General features: G+C 36.3%; 1 protein-coding gene across 2 annotated transcripts in view; it reads left to right on the forward strand.

Annotated features, from left to right (window-relative positions):
- Positions 1–19,680, forward strand: part of LOC112046762 (actin-binding Rho-activating protein) — a 75,665-nt gene that overhangs the window by 22,955 nt on the left and 33,030 nt on the right. For both annotated transcript variants that reach the window (XM_052886527.1, XM_024083535.2), the window contains exon 2: positions 6,762–6,898. In XM_052886527.1, coding sequence (XP_052742487.1) covers positions 6,762–6,898 — 137 coding nt within the window. The remainder of the gene's footprint in view (positions 1–6,761; positions 6,899–19,680) is intronic.

Genomic DNA, 19,680 nt, shown 5'->3' on the forward strand with positions numbered 1-19,680 from the left:
ATTGTAACAATTCATAATATTTCAAATCCGGATCCAATTGCATTCCCAATAGTCTAAACAGAATCACGTAGTGCAGTAAATTAATTATTTATCGAGGAATTCGTACACTGAACAATTCATTCAATCGTACAATTCGTGAACAATTCATTCAATTATTCACATAGCTTTATCTATGAACTATCACTGCAAGTATCTAATCTATATTGCAACATCAGTATCTAAATATTGCAACAAAAACGAAAAAAACATTCATCATCATCATCATTAACAGTCGATGGACGTCCACTGCTGGACATAGGCCTCTTGCATGTGCTTCCAAACAAAACGGTCTAACGGCATCCAGCGGCTCCCTGCAACCCGCTACACCAACACCAACCAACCAACACTCCACTTTCCGATGCCATTCCAGCACTTTAGAACCCCAACGTCCATCGGCTCTTCGAACTATGTGGCCTGCCCATTACCACATCAGCTTCGCGACTCGAGCTACATCAGTGACTTTGGTTCTTCTGCTGATCTGCTCAATTCTGATTCGATCACACAGAGAAACCCTAAGCATAGCTCGCTCCATGGTCCGCTGAGTGACTTTCAGCCTTTTTATGAAAAAAAAAAATTAAATTAATAGGAGCAAAACAACTGGTAAAGGCGTTCCTTATTAAGTATCACTAATAACGATTTCTTCCAGGCTACCTAACCTGAAGGGGCTTACAGTAAATTATTTTGCTATAGCTTGGCAACTTCGTAACTCTCTTGATGTTGCGCGCGGGGGGCGTGTAGCGATGAACGAAAAACACCACGACTGATGCACGTCACTTCCTCGCACGCATGATTTCACACCCGCACAGTATTTCCCGCCCGCATATCATGGGAGTGTCAACGAACTTGCCAAACTATAAAGACCGTAAAGTCGAAATAAAATAAACATATTATGTGCTTATTATACCTACTTTATAATAGATACTATTTTATCCATAGACTGAAGAGTCGGTACAGGGTACAATATAGATCTATGATAAAAGTCAAACTAAGTAACTAATTCTCAAACAAACTCTAATGCTACAAAAACAAAACAAACGCGCAATAAAGTGCTAAACAAAGTGCAAAGTGTAAAACAAAGTAACTTTCCAAGGACGACCGCGGGGTCAAAGTTCGACTTGGAACCTTTTAAGCAAGCATAGCTTTGGAAAATACCTCGTATAATTTACCCCAGTTGAGGTAAATTTCTGAATTTCATCTTTGTGACTTCGTCCAAAGATAAGATAAGATAATATAATATAAACGGCCGTGTGGCGCAGTGAGTATTGACCCTGGAATATATTTGTGTGACAAGCATGGGTGTTTTCCAATGTCATGGGCAAATACATTATATACGAGTAAGTATATATTATAATATAATCAAATATCAAGATACCTGATCTTACTCTACCCTACAACTACAACATTATTTTAGTAACGATATGAAATAGCCCGCCAACCCGCAGATGAGGAGCGTGGTGGGTCTAAGCGCCATATCTCCTCTCCTATAAAGGAAGTCTGGCCCTGTAGTAGGCCGTTAAATATATAGGATATTGTGGAGTATTTCCCCTAACTTCAATGGGTCGACAAATCCAGTTATAGGAACCGAACTGCATAACTATTTTTTTAACTATACAAAGTAATTCAAATAATTCCGACTATCCATTTAACATACGCCTATATATATCGATGCATTTTAAAATACGTAATTGTAGTGATAAGACTGTCGATATCGACGAGATATTGCAACTGGCACTCCACACTTCACTAGTAAGCTACTTCGTGATATTTATCAATGAATAAGTTTGACTAGGTCATAATATAAGGATGCGATATAAGGGACACAATTTAAGATCTATTTACAAAAGAAATATTTTTTACTCCGAAAATATTCATTTTAGAAGAGTTGTGGGAAATACTTCCGAGCGGCGAGCATCCTGTATACAAAGAAGACGATTCTTAACGTATGCACATCGATCTCCTATTAAAAAGTGGATCAGCGACCAAAAAACGTCCCCACTCAATCAGTGCCAAACACAACTTCTTGGCGCTCAATTTAAGTAGTCGCATATGCAAATTCAACCTTAAAGTCAATCCTTAAGGTTGAATTTGCTCTATATTTAGGTTTTTTTGAATATTGGACTATATTTAAAGGCTTTAAGGTATAATTTTCTTTACCAATAATTCTAAAAATGTCAAAGCTAAATTGGTTAGTTTTAAGTGAAATTTTCTACATGAATGTGCGTTCTTTTATTCTAAGAGGTCAATGCGTATGCACTATATAGACGCATAATAAGTAATATGATAACTATGCTTATAATGAAGATTGATATTAGTTATTAATTGTGATTTTAATTGTATATAAAACTAGATAAAAGTTTCCATTACTTTTACTCGTATAACTGCAAATGACAAACCTGTTACGTTTATTGGTGTTACTCACCTAAATATCTTTTGACTTGAGTAATAATTTCAATCAAAAATATATGTAACAAAAATGTTTTTATATTTTCCAATTACAACATACAGCAAGATTGATACAATATCTCCAATCGCATAGGGTCAATGCTTCTTTTCTTCAATATAGTTTGATGTCTGTTTTATTAAGATTTGATTTTATTGAAATATTTTATGAAATATGAAGGTTGGGCAGAAACTGTTCAGTTCTGAATTTTCCCATTAACAGCCTGTTTTAACAGCTTCTACAGTGCATAGGATAGGAGATATGGAACACTTGGCTAATGGGAGGCATCGGCCGTGGCTAGTTACCACCCTACGGGCAAAGACGTACCGCCAAGCGATTAAGCGTCCAGTACGATGATTTTCATTCTCCTCATAACAAGTTATAGTGCCTATGTATATAAAAAAAACTTATCTTACTTTCTCCATGATATATTACCAACACGATCGAGTTTCTAAATGGGTGCAACCATGTACAATGTACATAATATATGTTCCGTTCCCTAAGTAGCTTAGCGACGTTTGCTTGGGACAGCGAGTAATGTATACAAGATATAACATATTAAGGTTAAGCATCGGAGACGTGCTCAGTCGACGTGAAGTCAACTGTGTAGCTTGAATTCATGATAATAGAATTAGGTATAAATATAAAGTACTTGGTTGACTGAGCTTTGCTCGGTATTTTTTTTTTTGGTACGTTTGAAATGAAACCTAGCTAGATCGATTTATTACCACCGGAATCCCCTACCTACTAAATTTCATCTTAAACTGAATAGTTAGAGGTGCTGGATTTGAACCTATGCCCTCCGAATCGAAAACGGAGGTCACATTCACTGGGCTATCACGACGATTATGCTTGTTGTTGTTTTTGTCGATGTTGAAGTTGTGTGCTCACCCTCATAATATTTCATAATATACATGACAGTTAAAATATAAAGTCTCGACGATATTCCTAACTTTAATAACTCTTCGAAATTCTCAGTTCAATTTATAATATTTGCTCACTCATATGTAGCGAATTTTTCTAAACTTAGTCGTATTTCAACTTTTGCTACTTGGTAGAATATTGATTTCTATACTGTATTATTGGTATTTTGTGTAGCAAATGCAGTATGTTAGCTTTGGGAATTCGTCTGTTAGATATATTTTTACTAATACAGTAGTAATAGGCTAGTGGACACTTTTTTGAAAAGGGTCTTAAATTGTTCATTATAGTTCTACTAGATTGAAAAAAATTATCATAATTTTTTGAGACATGAACATATAAACATTTAAAAAAACGCTATCGGCCATGATGGTCTATATTTTATCTGTTACATGACGTAACAATGAGATTCATGCCTCAATGGTTTAGCCTGTCTTGTTACTTTATCGTGTAGCTAGCGGACGCCAGCGACTTCGTCCGCGTAGAATTTAGTTTTTCAAAAATCCCTTGGGAACCATGGATTTATCCGGGATAAAAAGTAGCCTATGTGATAATTTATGTTATAATATATCTCGATACCAAATTTCAGCAAATTTGGTTCAGTGGTAGAGGCGTGAAAGAGTAACAAACATTCATATCATTAAAATCATCAGTTTTCGCAAATCTCGGGAAACCATGGATTTTTTCGGGATAAAAAGTAAGCTTATGTGTTAATCAAGAGTAAAATCTATTTCCATTCCAAATTTCAGCCCAATCGCTTCAGTAGTAGCGGCGTTAGAGAGTAACAAACATCCAAACAAACATCCAAACATCCATACAAACTTTCGCGTTTATATATTAGTAGGACATATTAGTCTGGCATTTGAGTTTGGCTATGAAAGAAATAAAACATAGATTTTTCTTCTTATTATGACATTCGCAGTTACATTGAAATCTCGGAGTTAAGAAGTAGTTCATTAGGTATCTACATATAACACAAACCCCATATCTTGAAAAACAAGTCTGCCAAGCCAAACATTATTACTCTAAGCCTCCCAACTCGAATTAGGGCGGGATGGTTGGTCTAAGCTCTAAATCCTACCTATATTATGAGAAAAGATTTTAAGCTTGACCTTATATCAAGATTTACTCAATTTAGATTAGCTCAAGCCCGTTCTCTAATGTTGGCCTGGCCTTTGGTAATTTGACACGGCATATATGAGGTGAGAAATAGTTACACCTTTATGAGGTGAGTGTGGCATCTATTTTTGAAAGAAGAAAGAAAGAAAGAAAAAAAGCTTTATTAGTGAATTATGCCACACAACAAAATTTGTTCTTGAACAATATCCTGCGATGATAATCCAGACCAACCAAACCAAAAATAAAGCTTAAAAACTATAAGCCGACTACTAAACCGGGGTCTATAAAGAACGAAACAAGAAATTATTTCAGATTGGAATACAGAAATGCATAGGTAGAAAAATGGTCACGGTGTAGCCGTGATCACACCTACTGTATACGGTCTAAACATAGATACATGCTAGGTATATAATGGGTGCGACCTTTTGGCTGGTGGGAGGTTTCGGCCATGGCTAGTTACTACCCTACCGACAAAGACGTACCGCCAAGCGATTTAGCGTTCCAGTAAGATGTCGTATAGAAACCGAAAAGTGTGTGGATTTTCATCCTCCTCCTAACAAGTTAGCCAAATCCATCTTCTTCCATTGCATCATCACCTACCATCAGGTGAGATTGTAGTCAAGGGCTAACTTAAAGAATATAAAAAAAAAACCACCGCACTACCATGACCATAATTAAATTAAATTGTCTTACATAATTTAGCCAGGAATTGCATAGTTCCGAAATATTTAGTGTTTACCGAAGAGCCGGGTATGAGACCTCACTCACGGAGGGTTAAGACTGCTCCTAATACCAACCTTGAACAATAAAATATTGCCTATACTTTAACAGGAATTGTTTTGAAGGTTTTCTTTAGATTTGGTAAGATACTGTACGATACTTTTTTGGTAAGATTGTACTTATTAAAAAACTAAACAGGTAATTTTGGTTGCCTTGTACGGGTAACCTATTTTAAGCGTCAAACGAATAAACCATTTTAAGTTTTAGAATTTAAACTATCGTGAGTGTTATATTCATATTAATTGATTATGAAACACGGCTAAAACTCACGTGATATAAGGTCGGAGTATGTAGTCAGGAGCTGGTTAATGCATCGCAGCACGATCCAAACTGCGAAGCGGCTGTGCGACGCGCTGCTGCACGCATTGCGCGCTGGGAGTAGGGTTGAGTGAAACTAGTCGGGCATACTCCGACCTAATATCACGTGAGTTTTAGCCGTGCTTCATAATCAATTAACATTTTTTTTTAAATAATTCGATTTTTTTTGTTCGGTGCGAAAAAGCAACTTGAAAGGAGTAAATTCAATTTGTATTCTAGAAACCTGAACGCATTTCAACTAAAGCTATATATTTCGTCTGTCTGTCGATAGAGATGACGTTGTTATTTGTTTTTAGAATGACGCGAAAGTCGTTTGAACGCCTACGATCTTTTATTTTCAAATCTTCTTTTTTGACCCAAAAACGCGAAAGCAATTAACATTGAGTCATCCATCATTGCCGTGACCTTACTCCTACGCGAACATAAGTGTTTCTCAATGGACCTTCAATTGATGTTTGTAACAATTAGTTTTCGCACTATTTATCTTTTCTTTATTTTTTTCAAGTCCTCAGTTAACCTTTTTTATTTTTTTTTCTTATAGGTAATAGACATTGACCAACCAAGCAGACTATCCAGCTCATATTAATTGAAAACTATCAACATTAACCTATTATAGCCTCAAACGAAGCAATACCTACTTCGCAGAGAATATTCACTAGGACACTATTCCTACTATGCGCTGCATAGGCAGGCATTAAGATGACCAATGCTCATCTCAAGACCATTGTCCTCAGCATAATCAATGACCTTCTCACGACCAGTGTTCTTCTTACGACTAGTGTCCTTCTCATGGACAGTGTCCTTCTCATGACCAGTATCCTTCTTATGACCAGTGTCCTTCTTATGACCAGTGTCCTTCTCACGACTAGTGTTCTTCTCAAGACCAGTGTCTTTCTCATGATCAGTATCCTTCTCATGACCAGTGTTCTTCTCAAGACTAGTGTTATTCTCTTAAACAGTGTTCTTTTAATGACTAGTGTCATTCTCATTTTTGATTCAGATTGTGATTTTGTATATTTGGTAGGTCTACCATAATCCCCATTTAAGTCGCAACTGTAGTATTTTTGTATGTAAATATTTTATATGGCTGCTGGGTCAGCTTGTAATGAAAAATATTTAAATTTTATTTATGTTTTGTTCCCAGAGTTCATCATTGACAGACCTCATATCGTCGTTCGATAATAAAGCACAGGCGCACACAGAGTTACAGAAGATCACAGCATTCAGCGGACAGTTCGACAAAAACCACAAACCTACATTTTCTAAAGACGAATATGGCAAGTGAGTATTTTTATTATTTTCAATGTGACAGATGTCCGGAGACGTAAAGTGGGTAGAAAGATAAATTTATATTCAAAATTATTTTGTTTCCAGTAGGCTTAATTTACAAGCACTTTTAAAACGTCAGATTAGTCGAATACCTAAGCTCTCACTCGCACGATAGTTTTTTTTACGGACGTTAAAAAAACGTTCAAATACAACAACTGCGTTCCTAAGTATACGTTCACACGACAAACACAATGCTTTTTTTTCGAGCAGTGTTGCATTTTCAATTTTGGGCGTTAAAATAGACCTTCATTTAACTTCATACAATATTTCAACGCATTTGTAACGTCCGTTAAAATAACTCTCGTGCGAATGAGGAGTTACTAAGTTTCAAAAATCGCATTGGTCCGGGAAAGGCCCACAATAAACTCAGGTTTGAATTATTTTTAAAAATTGTCTAAAACTAAGTACTCAGTTACTTATACGCTTTTTTTCCCCAAACGTCTTTATCGTAGCATATGCCACGCAGTTATCTTATGACACTCGCAAATAATGTGGCATTATATTGATCTAATAACCTATAAGACCGGTTGAGTAGACCCAGAGATACCCACTACAACCTCACAAACTTTACCTCTTTATAATATTAGTAAAGAATCTAGATACTATAGAATAAAAATACATGATCTACTGATACTCATCAAAACACACATTAGTCAGCGAAATAACTGGTGTCTCTATAAAATTGCCTAAAATTGGATAATTATACAGGATGTTTATATTAAGTAATCACAGAAAATTAATCAAAAATTAGCATACATAAGTTAGGCAATATTAATTAAGTTCTAATTACGTATTTTCTCGTTTCGGCACCAGTTGTAAAGTACATTACGTAACTCCTTCTAAATGTTGTTAGTGCTATTAACTAAAATTAAACTTTGCCAGCGTCCAACCTGAAATTGTAATGAAATAGACAAAATAATTTACATTTTTAGAATTTCGTACAAGTATTTTATTGTTTTTTTTCCTGTTAACTTTTTGTCTTATGATTGTACTCGTATTCTTCAAAGAATAAATCCCAATCGTAGTAATTCAAGCGATTGGGATTTATAGCAAGCGAGGGAGTTAATAGTCAAGTTAGTAGTGCTTGCTTACGAAGATAAACGCCTAACCCACACAGCTTATTTGCTTCTAAGATACTAGAGAGTTCCATGCATATTTATTAATAAAATTTGCATAGATATAATTTCTTTATAACCTCTAAGTTGTGGGTATGTTTCTTATTAGAATAATTGTCTAATGTTGGTATTAATAGTTTTAAGCATACTACACATGCCTGGAAGTGCATCTAAAGCTATCAATATGAACTTGATCTCTTGCAAATTATGTTATTGTTAAGAATGAGAGTTCCTTAAACTTAATTAAAGGCGGATAAATTTGATAAAAAAAGCAATTGAGTACAAGAGCCGGCGCTTATTTGGCCCAAAGGATAAGCCTTGTCATCCAAATGGGTAATATTGGGCCAGCGTATTGGGTACCTTGCCTATGGGTGAACAATTGGATGGTGTGTTCTCATAATTATTTTATTTATTTAAAATTTATATTTAATTATTCTTTTAATTCTTAGTCTTAATTTTTATTAATTTAATTTATTTTTCACGTTTTCATTTTTGTTTTTTTAATAAATATACTTAAACAATACACATCACTATCTAACCCCAAAGTAAGCATACAGAGTAGCTTGTGTTATGGGTGCTAAGATAGTTGATATTATAATATTAATATACAATTATATACTTTATATAAATTCTTATATAATTTATAAATACACACAGACACTGGAAAACACCCATGCTCATCACATAAATATTTTCCAGTTGTGGGAATCGAACCCACGGCCGTGGATGCAGAAAGCAGGGTCACTGCCCACTGCGCAACGCGGCCGTGAGAACTATCATTATTGAGTGCAATTTCAAAAATAAAATTAAATCGTTATGGACAAAGAGTAAGAATACTCTTGTATTTATTCTGCATTTTTCTTGAGTCGAATTCATCTATACTTCTATACTATCTATACCAATATCGTAAAGAGGTATAGTTTTTGATATTATATGGTAATCTACTAAACCAATTTTGAAAATTCTTTTACTAGCTACGCTATTTGTAAGTGCCTTATATTTTATCCCGTATTCTCAGAAGAACGGGAACTACACGAGGAAAACCGCGTGGCGTTAGCTGGTCAATAATATTTTCATAAAAAATCAGAGAATTAACTAAAAAATAAAATGGAAAAATAAAATAACGTTATAACACTTCTATCACACATTGAGATGACACTGTCATCAACCCATATTCGGCTCACTGCTGAGCTCGAGTCTCCTCTCAGAATGAGAGGGGTTAGGCCAATAGTTCACCACGCTGGTCCAATGCGGATTGGCAGACTTCACACACGCAGAGAATTAAGATAATTCTCTGGTATGCAGGTTTCCTCACGATGTTTTCCTTCACCGATTGAGACACGTGATATTTAATTTCTTAAAATGCACACAACTGAAAAGTTGGAGGTACATGCCCCGACCGGATTCGAATCCACACCCTCCGGAATCTTCGGCAGAGGTCATATCCACTGGGCTATCACGGCTCTAGTGGCATCGGAGATGACACTAGTTTTGTTATATTGGTGGTCCTAAATTATTATTCCTTTTATATTGAGATAAAAATTGAATACATCCTGTATATACCGAATATTGCGTACCGAATTATAATATTATATCAGCGTCATTTATTACTAACATCAAAGCCGGGATAATTTGCATATAAATTAATAGGCTAAATAATCCAATTTGATCGATAATTAAGAAGTAAATTATATCCCAGCATGAACACATGCTTGGAAAACGGGCTAAGTTCTATACATTGGAAAATTGAAACTTTCTACGCTGTAATTATACTTTGTACCTTGGAAATGTTAGGTCAAAGTCAAAGTCATTTATTCATTTCAAATTTACAAGCCATTTTGAAAGTCCATGGCTCTAGCCATTTTACATACCTATTGATTCTCTCTCTACAATCACTAACGCTTCGAAATGACATTTGTTATCGAAGTCACGTGATCAACCATCATCATGATCAGGTGCCATCTTCAAACTGAAGTTAGCGATCAGACGGAGAAAACTTTTCCGATCTCTTGAAATATTTTTCAGCTGGCTGAAATTACTCTTGGTCCACTCCTTAATATCGTCCACCCATTCACAACACTGTCGTCCTGGTTCCGTTTTTCCGATTATCTTGCCTTCGAGGATCAACCTGGGAAACTACAACATAGAGAGGTCCACTGTATGTCTGAAAACTCAATTTGATCAATGATATGTCATTCCTTTTTTTTTTGTTATCTTTATAAGTTAGCCCTTGACTAATATTACCTGATGGTAAGTGATGATGCAGTCTAAGATGGAAACGGGCTAACTTGTTAGGAGGAGGATGAAAATCCACACTCCTTTCGGTTTCTACACGACATCATACCGGAACGCTAAATCGCTTGACGGTACGTCTTTGCCGGTAGGGTAGTAACTAGCCACGGCCGAAGCCTCCCACCAGCCAGACCTGGACCAATTAAGAAAATCTCAATCTGCCCAGCCGGGGATCGAACCCAGGACCTCCGTTTTGTAAATCCACCGCGCATAATACTGCGCCACGGAGGCCGTCATCAATTTACATTCCTATACAATTTTAACATTCGAAGCGTTATCGTTTGACTAAAGGGGATCGATGTGTGTTACATACCGATTCTATTTTATGGTTATTAGTAACTCAACCAACGGGAAGGGAAAAAGGAACTAGCTTATATTGCTATGTCAGCTTATCCGCCGGCTCATGTGAAAATCACTATTATTGAATAACAAAGTCACTTCGACCCTTTTGCCAGTCTCAACGTGATATAGATAGAAAATATCAAATATTACAAGCAATACATTTCTATATAAAAAAGTTATGACTGCCTTTGACACCAAAGAGAATGGCTGTACATATTTTAAGCATTAATTGGTTGGTTTAGTATGGATAGTTGGTTAGTTGGTTTACATGGTTTAGTATACTCTTCTTATTCTTATTCTTCCCCATAATAATTAAGTTAAGTTATACCTGTTCTTTTATTCCTTGTCTGATATTTGACTGTTTACATGTTTTTTTAGTGAATGTTGTGTGCATTTGTTATAGATGCACGTATAAGTTCGTTCGTCATCAACCCATATTTGGCTCACTGCTGAGCTCGAGTCTCCTCTCAGAATGAGAGGGGTTAGGCCAATAGCCCACCACGCTGGCCAATTGTGGATTGTCAGAGTTTACACACGCAAAGAATTAAGATATGCAGGTATGCCTCTGGTATGCAGATTTCCTCACGATGTTTTCCGTCACCGTTTGAGACACGTATAAGTTAATGTGAGCTATTTATAAATTATTTGTACATGTCTCTTTATGTATATTGTAAGTGTACGTAAATAAAGAAATACTTAAATGTTTTGGTACATTTCCGTAACGTTTCCAAATTCTCGCTTTTAATTTCAGTCGGAACTTCAATTTTTGGCCATGCTTTGTAGCAACGTGTATTTTAGCATGTTGTCTTCTACAATAGCCTTGTATATCCAACCACCATCATAATTCTCCTTTGTTCTACCTTCAATCGGCTTAAAGAACATATTAATTAGTATCGTATTTATAAAACCTACGTAGCCTACGTATTTACTCGTATAATATGATATTTATTAAGGTCGTAACTGATTAGAGCCCCTCGGCACCAGACCTGTGCTGTCTTACTTAGTATGTTTAGTATTTGGGTAAATAAATAAGTAATTTGGATAAATAAAAAATGGCTAAAGTGGAAACTGGTCGTTTATGTTAATTCGAACTCGAAAATGTGACGTACCGTGGCCATTTCTTTTTATTTCATCATTGTTTTTTAGTTGAGTTGCAGAAGTTATCTTTGTAAAAAGAATTACAAAAAGTCCAAGATTGCTTCGTTTTACAACTAGTATGTGAGATTAGAATTAGAATAATTTAGTAATGAAAAAAATTTCTGCGTGTCTGTTAGGAGCTTCTTTCATACGGGCATAGACATATAAATAACTACGGTGCTGAGAGCCTAGTGACAGTTTAATAAAGTTACTATCGCGTTAACGTAAACACGAATTTCTAAGGAATTGAAACACCGCCATCTAGTACTACTGCACAACTGTTTCAATTCTATATAAATTTCGCGTTTACGTCAACGCGATAGTAAGAGTATGAAAATATTCAAATCTGACGGCCTCCGTGGCGCAGTGGTATGCGCGGTGGATTTACAAGACGGAGGTCCTGGGTTCGATCCCCAGCTGGGCAGATTGAGATTTTCTTAATTGGTCCAAGTCTGGCTGGTGGGAGGCTTCGGCCGTGGCTAGTTACCACCCTTCCAGCAAAGACGTACCGCCAAGCGATTTAGCGTTCCAGTACGATGTCGTGTAGAAACCGAAAGGAGTGTGGATTTTCATCCACACTCCTTTCGGTTTTGCACTGCACATTGATCAGTTATCGGGTTGCTCTAATGGGCTATGATTCTTATATTTTATTGCAAACAGTGTGCTTTGTTAATTAGCGACGATGTACCTATTTTTAGAATAAGTTATTAGAATATAACAATACCCTTGTCCTTATACCTTTGTCGATGCTTCCCACGTGGTTAACTGATACTATATTCAACTATTACATTTTAACGAACATTGGAGTTAATCTGACTAAAATTTTAAACAATACAAAAATTACTTACTTTAATATTAGGATGAAAGTGACCTACAATAATCAAAGGTACATTAATCAATATTCGTAATGTCGTTTCTATTTTAAAGATAGTAGAGCTCGTTGTGGAATAGCTCGCCCGGGATAGCACTACCGCCATGCTTATTTCTGCTGCACATAAACGTAGGCGTCCACAGATCCACATCGTTTGCATCAGACGCCTCCGTGGCGCAATGGTTTGCACGGTGGATTTACATGATGGAGGTCCTGGGTTCGATCCCCGGCTGGGCAGATTGTAGTTTTCTTAATTGGTCCAGGTCTGGCTGGTGGGAGACTTCGGCCGTGGCTAGTTACCACCCTACCGAGAAATACATTCCCTTTTGGTTTCTACGATGTCGTGTAGAAACCAAAAGGGGTGTGGATTTTCATCCTCCTCCTAACAAATTAGTCCGCTTTCATCTTAGATAGCATCATCGCTTACCATCAGGTGAGATTGTAGTCAAGGGCTAATTTGTAAAGAATTAAAAAAAGCGTATCGCATCGAGCGGATTTCAGTATTCTTCGTATAAAAATCGTACAAGTGCATCCACTGATGTGCATCGTACGAACCGCATCGAACGGATTTTATCTACTGTAAAATTAAAAATCCGTTTGATGTGATACGTCCGATACGTATGGTGTGGATCTGTAGACACCTACAATATACCAACCTACCGGCAAAGATGTACCGCCGTCTTTGCCGGTAGGGTGTAGTGTAGGAACCGAAAGGGGTGTGAATTTTCATCCTACGTCTAACAAGTTAGCTCGCTTACATCTTGGATTGCATCATCATTACCATCAGGTGAAATTGCAGTAAAGGGCTAACTTGTTATGTACAATAAAAAAAATAAAAACAGGTCTTTCGAAATCATCGGGGACGATTAAGAAAACGCCAGAAGTATACATCGGACTAGACAGTAAGGTTTTACTAGCTTGTAAGTAAAACCTTTTCGAAAGAAAGTGTAAAAGCCCAGAGACTATTAAGAGGCAATGTTAAAGAGTGCAAGACCAGTAGTTTCTGAGATTAGCGCGTTCAATCAAACAAACAAAAAACTCTTCTGCTTTATAATTTTAGTATAGATGTCATGCCAGAACAATAAAGTTAAACCACGCAAATATTTGCAATGAATAATGAAACCGGCACCAAGCATTAAATGTGAAGCAAATTTTCATTTGAGTATAAATTACTTCGATAAATTTTAAATGAGATCGCTGTTTAACCCTTTTCTCTCGATTTAATTAAAATCATTGTATTGTATAGAACAATATTTTATTTATTACCAACCACTAAGACGAAGCGATATTTCAGCTGTTCTTTTGAGTTTCCTGAATTATTTTTTGAATGTACTCCAAGTAGGTAACTGTCTCCCGCACCATCATAATTGTAACAACTGTAGTTACTTACTACTACTAAATTCAATACTACATTCTTCTCAACTAATTACCACCATTATTAACTCATATTCGGCTCACTGCTGAGCTTAAGTCTCCTCTCAGAATGAGAGGGGTTAGGCCAATAGTCCACCACGCTGGCCCAATGCGGATTGGCAGACTTCACGCACGCAGAGAATTAAAAAAAATCTCTGGTTTCTTCACGATGTTTTCTTTCACCATAACCCACACTCTCCGGAATCGGAGGCATCGGAGTTCATTTCCACTGGGCTATGCCGGCTCATGTTACTTACGAGTACGTTCACTTATTTAAACAAATATTCAAAGTCCCATGTCACCATACGACTTTGAATCAAGTTTATACAGTCAAGCGTACAAAATTGACGTATTGTAGGAAAATGTAGTTGCAAAGCCGTCTAGCAGGTAGCTTCAATAAGTGTACATTTGAAATGTTCACATATTTGAAGCCATCGATCGGAGTTCGTTAGATGGGCCTCAACGCGTCGCGGAATTGTCATTGGTTTCTCACATTGAGTACGTCATCAATCGTAACAGATTTCTCTTTATTCATATTGTGGCTTATATTTTTACACTTCTAAAATGAACACGAAGGCATAATTAAATAATTAAAATAAGAAAAAAACAGTCAACAATATTTTTTAAGCCCACGTCCACTCATGCATGCGTTTGTTACGTACTAAGATCATGGGTCACTACAGGTATAAAAAAGTGTAGCATTCTTAAAAGAGTTCTATATTAATCATATCGTCTAACGGCTAATAAAAAAAATAACAAAGTAAAATATAAGAAATATAATAATAAGATAAAATGTTTTGTATTTTATACTTATGTTGTTAAAAATTTAAAAAAAAAGTAATAAATAAATGAGAGAGAAAAAAGATAAAATGTGCGTGCACGTCTTTGGGTTATGACATAAAATTGAGCATTCATTAATATGGAGGGGCCTATCTAACGATTTATATCGATGTTTGAAGCTACAAAGAGCCGGCATTACAAACGTGACAGACTATCAACACAAACCTTCGGTATTCAGTCCGACATTATTGCTACGGAAGCCGTCTTTCCGTTCCAAGGAAATCATTCCTATACAAATAGATTGAAATTCTATTTCATTCAATCGATTCGTGAGAGTGACGTGAGGCGATCATTGAAAAGCTAAAGTGGTGACAAAAAAGTGTGACTTTGGAAACGTAAATCACTTTCGTTCACTTAAGGTATTAAAGCCATTTGAAGGGTTGGTATTTCACTATCTTGAAAAGGTGTTTTATTTTCTATCCCTTTGGAAAATTGCTTTCCTGTAATACTCTGTTGTTACCTGTATTTTAGCAGTGATAACGTTTATGCTCACGAGTACTTTTATGCAGATTTGTTTGTATTAATGCCGTGAAAGCTTAACAAAATTAAAACCAAGTGCGAGTCAGACTCGCCCACCTAGGGTTCCGTAGAAATCATTCTTCGTTTAAGTCACAAACAGCCTTTTCATATCATGATACCCCACACGATACGGTTATCTCAATTAAAATTTGGTGTGCCATCCCTTACATAAAGACACTGTATTTTAGGATTTAATTACAAATATATAGTTTTTCAGATCATTTCATATACTTGTGATCTATAATGATGCTACTGACATATTTCATAGTTCTCGTTTTGACGGGAACGTCAACGGGAAGTAGGTAACCTGTGAGTTTTGATTCCCTTGAGAGTGTCGAAATAAGCGTTTATGCTGCATCTTCTTTTGTAACCTAGAAGTTTGATTTTTTTACAACTTTATGGGACCGTAGACTTGAAATAAAGTGTCTTGACAGACAGACATAATATTATGAATAACAAAGTGATCTTAAAAGGTTCCATTCTTTGAGGTACGGAACCCTAATAATTAGCAAAGTCACTTTTGCATATATTTATATGAATAGCCATGATGACAGTTTTTTAAATTTTATATAAATTATGAGTAGATTTTGTAATTGTGTAATCTTATTTATTTTGCACACATCCAGACAATCTTTGGTTTTTTTTAATATTTTTATATCGAAAGGAAAAACTATTTTTATATCTTAAGGAAATAGTAGTCTGCGACAGATATGACGTTGCTTCATCTCGTGTTGACTCGTGACGACGCTAGGTGGCGCGACTTGTTTCTGTAAAGAGTAGGGAGTTAGAGAGGGGTAGCGGTCGGTTGGCGGGAACCACTATGGCGCTCGTTGTACGGTCGGCTTCAGTATTCTTGTGGCATTCGAGCCGTCCACACTTGTTGTGGCATATTCGGGGAGAGTGACTTCAGTTGAAAAGGGGAGTGTTAGTTAACTGTACAACGGTCACAAGTCCGTGACTTCACTTAAGGTCATTCTCTGCTATGACCTTATTTGATTTGTGAATTTAGTTGTCCTGACAAATGTTGCGAATCTTTGTTAGACATTGGTTTTCCTATTTCTGTAATCCACTTCTGAGTCTGCTAAAACTTAATACATTCAATATTCCTATGAGCAAGCAAAAAAGAACGTGGAAATATTAGATATCACATCAAAGTATCGTCTGCTCATTTTATTTTATAGCCCTCTATCGGTTTTGGTAATTTTATTCTATCTCTCGAAAAAGCTTGAGGTAAGCTTTCGAGAAAATGGGTGAAAAACTATTACTTATCAGTGTAGGATTTATGTAACAGCTACATGATACTCGTTTAAAGCTGATATATGTGTACAAACTACAACATAATACGTAAAGCCTATATTTCATGCTGTAACCTCAAGGGTGTCCCTTCCTTGCCCTTGTTGTTAACGACGTGTTATATTTTACCTTGAATCCAGATAATCCTCGTATATCTTACTAGCAAACGCCCCGCGGCTTTACCTTCATAATTCCCGTTCCCGTAGGAATACGGGATAAAATATAGTATTATAGGACTGACAAGTGATTACAAATATAAGAAAACTAATGTCGAACAAAGGTTATTCACAACACTTGTCGGGACAACTTAATTAACAAATCAAACTAACCAAAATAAGACCCTAAAATGGCAGAGAATGACCGTGAGTGAAGTTACGTACTTGTGAACGATGTGTATAGGGTTAAAGGATCCTTTGATAGTCGACTAACACTCCCCTTTTCCACTCAAGTCACTCTCGCCGCCTATTCCAAGTAACCCATAAAGAATTACACAACAAGAGATGTGGACGGCTCGAACGCCACGAGCACTGAAGCTGTCCGTACCGCAAGTCGTTGCATAGCGGCGATAACAATAGCCTATAACACTCACAAATAAAATGGCTTTCTGTAAATAAAAGTTCAGGCTCAATAGGTCCAGAGATTATATATGTCACCTTTAGATTAGAAAATACGTTAGTTTATAATCTCACTCGTGATATTATAATCTACAATCATATTGTGAACTGAAAATACTGATTACAATTTAACGTGTTATTTTTCGGTATATTGTAATGCAGTGTTGGTCGAACAGAGATATCAAGGCAGCCGAGGGATGCTTGCGGCTCGAGACCGTTGTGCTTGGAGGTCCATGCAAGAGGCCTAAGTCCAGCTGTGGATGTCCATCGGCTGATAATGATGATGATAATGATGACCTCGTGATTGAAAACCACATGAGCTAGACCAACGAAGCAGGAGAGCTACATTAGGTTGCAAAGAAAAAATGAGCGAATGAAAGTTAACAGTTTTTTAACAACGATATTTTATACTATTAGATATGTTACGTGCCTACAAAATCAACGCAAAGGTGATCCGAACTCAGCTACTCTACTGAGCGCACACATGCACAATTTTGTCTACTTACATTATATTACTTCTACTATATGTATATTTATTTTTAACACTTCCAGAACAATTCGACATTGTAGACAATATTTAGATACTATTTGTTTTGAAATCTTTCATTGTTCACTATGCGACTAAAAGAAATTAAGTCAATTAGGCGCCTCTGTTTGCCTTAGTTTAGTGCCATATCTATAATATAAAGTATCGTTGCCTTTTAAAGTAATTATAGCAAAATCTAACAATATTCAAAATGAAAGTTATTTTCATAATATATTCTATTAGCAAAAAAATTGCTTTTGGGTGAAAAACTGATTTTATCCTTCAGAAAATTTCAAAAGAAAAATATGGCGCGAATCTTTTGAATCACAATCAATCCACTAATGAGGCCGGATCTTTTGGGTCTTGGGTTCCTTTGGGATTCCGACGTCTGTTAGTCGTACATATACTGTATCTACTATGTAATTGCTTCTACTATTAGGTATTCTGTGGTATATAACTGGCATTATTTGCAATTCTACGGAAAGGTTATTTTTTTCTTCTGGGTAAAAGACGTTCAAGGTCTTTAACTTTTTAATATTAATATAATTTAGGGCTTTAATAAATATTACTTTTGTTATCGCCGCGATAGCCGCTTTTAAATTTACATGGTTTTAATAAATAGTGTAGGAAATAATAGTCTGTGACGGATATGGTGTTGGCTTCAGTGTGCTCGTGGCGTTCGAGCCGTCCACATCTCTTGTTGTGTAATTCTTTATGGGTTACTTGGCATAGGCGGCGAGAGTGACTTGAGTGGAAAAGGGAAGTGTTTGTTTACAGTCAAAGGTACCTTTAACCCTACACACATCGTTCACAAGTGCGTGACTCCACTCAAGGTCATTCTCTACTATTTTCATATTAGTCTTTTTTTGGTTACAGTTTGATTTGTTAACTAAGTTGTCCTGACAAATATTGTGAATCATAACCTTTGTTCGACATTAGTTTTCTTATTTTTGTAATCACGTCAAGTCCGTTAAAACTTTAGAACTAATTTTAACAATCTAAAAAATAAGGGTATTCTTATTTACGAGTATAAAACTAATATTACCTTCCTACTCGTATATATTTATCTATCTCTCTATCTATCTATATATCCTACCTCTTTATCGACACCAGAACCATCTCTGTCATTTAAGGGCTTCCGCACACGGGCCACCGGTCACAACCACAGAACGCCACTACAGGCATATAATTTCCTGTAGTTTCATACATTTTATATGGACTCGACGCACACGGTTGACGCCGGTGGCCGCCACACACTACAATCATCGCTGCTCGCTTTTTGTGGCCTGACCGGCCATTAAACGCCGACACTAAAAGGCACCACAGGCAGGACACTCGCGCGATTATGATACTTTGTTGGCCTTTTCTTGCTTCTTGTAGCGCCGTTTGTGGCTGTCGCGTGTAGCTCGTGTGCGGCGATACTAATATAATATTTTCACATAGTTTGACGACCTATGAGGCAGTTGGGAATTGCTTTGTAACTCAGATTCGATTATCAGCTCGACTCAGTCGGGAATCAATTCATAAATTGTAAATTTCTAAATTGGCTCCAATCTTGTCTGGTCCCTTTGAAGTCTAAGTACACGTATCAGCCTACTTGTCAAACACATGTAGTGTTATCAAAGATCGTTGAGTGTTATTCTCATCATCAAAAGATCATGAAAAGATTAAAGAGACATATAAGAAATTAATTAAATTTTATAAGAATTTCAATATGACAGAATAATTGAATTGGATTTGATCGCAAAGTACATGCAATATTCATAAAATTT

Source organism: Bicyclus anynana, chromosome 17 (genome assembly GCF_947172395.1).
Source record: "Bicyclus anynana chromosome 17, ilBicAnyn1.1, whole genome shotgun sequence".
Taxonomy (NCBI): domain Eukaryota; kingdom Metazoa; phylum Arthropoda; class Insecta; order Lepidoptera; family Nymphalidae; genus Bicyclus; species Bicyclus anynana.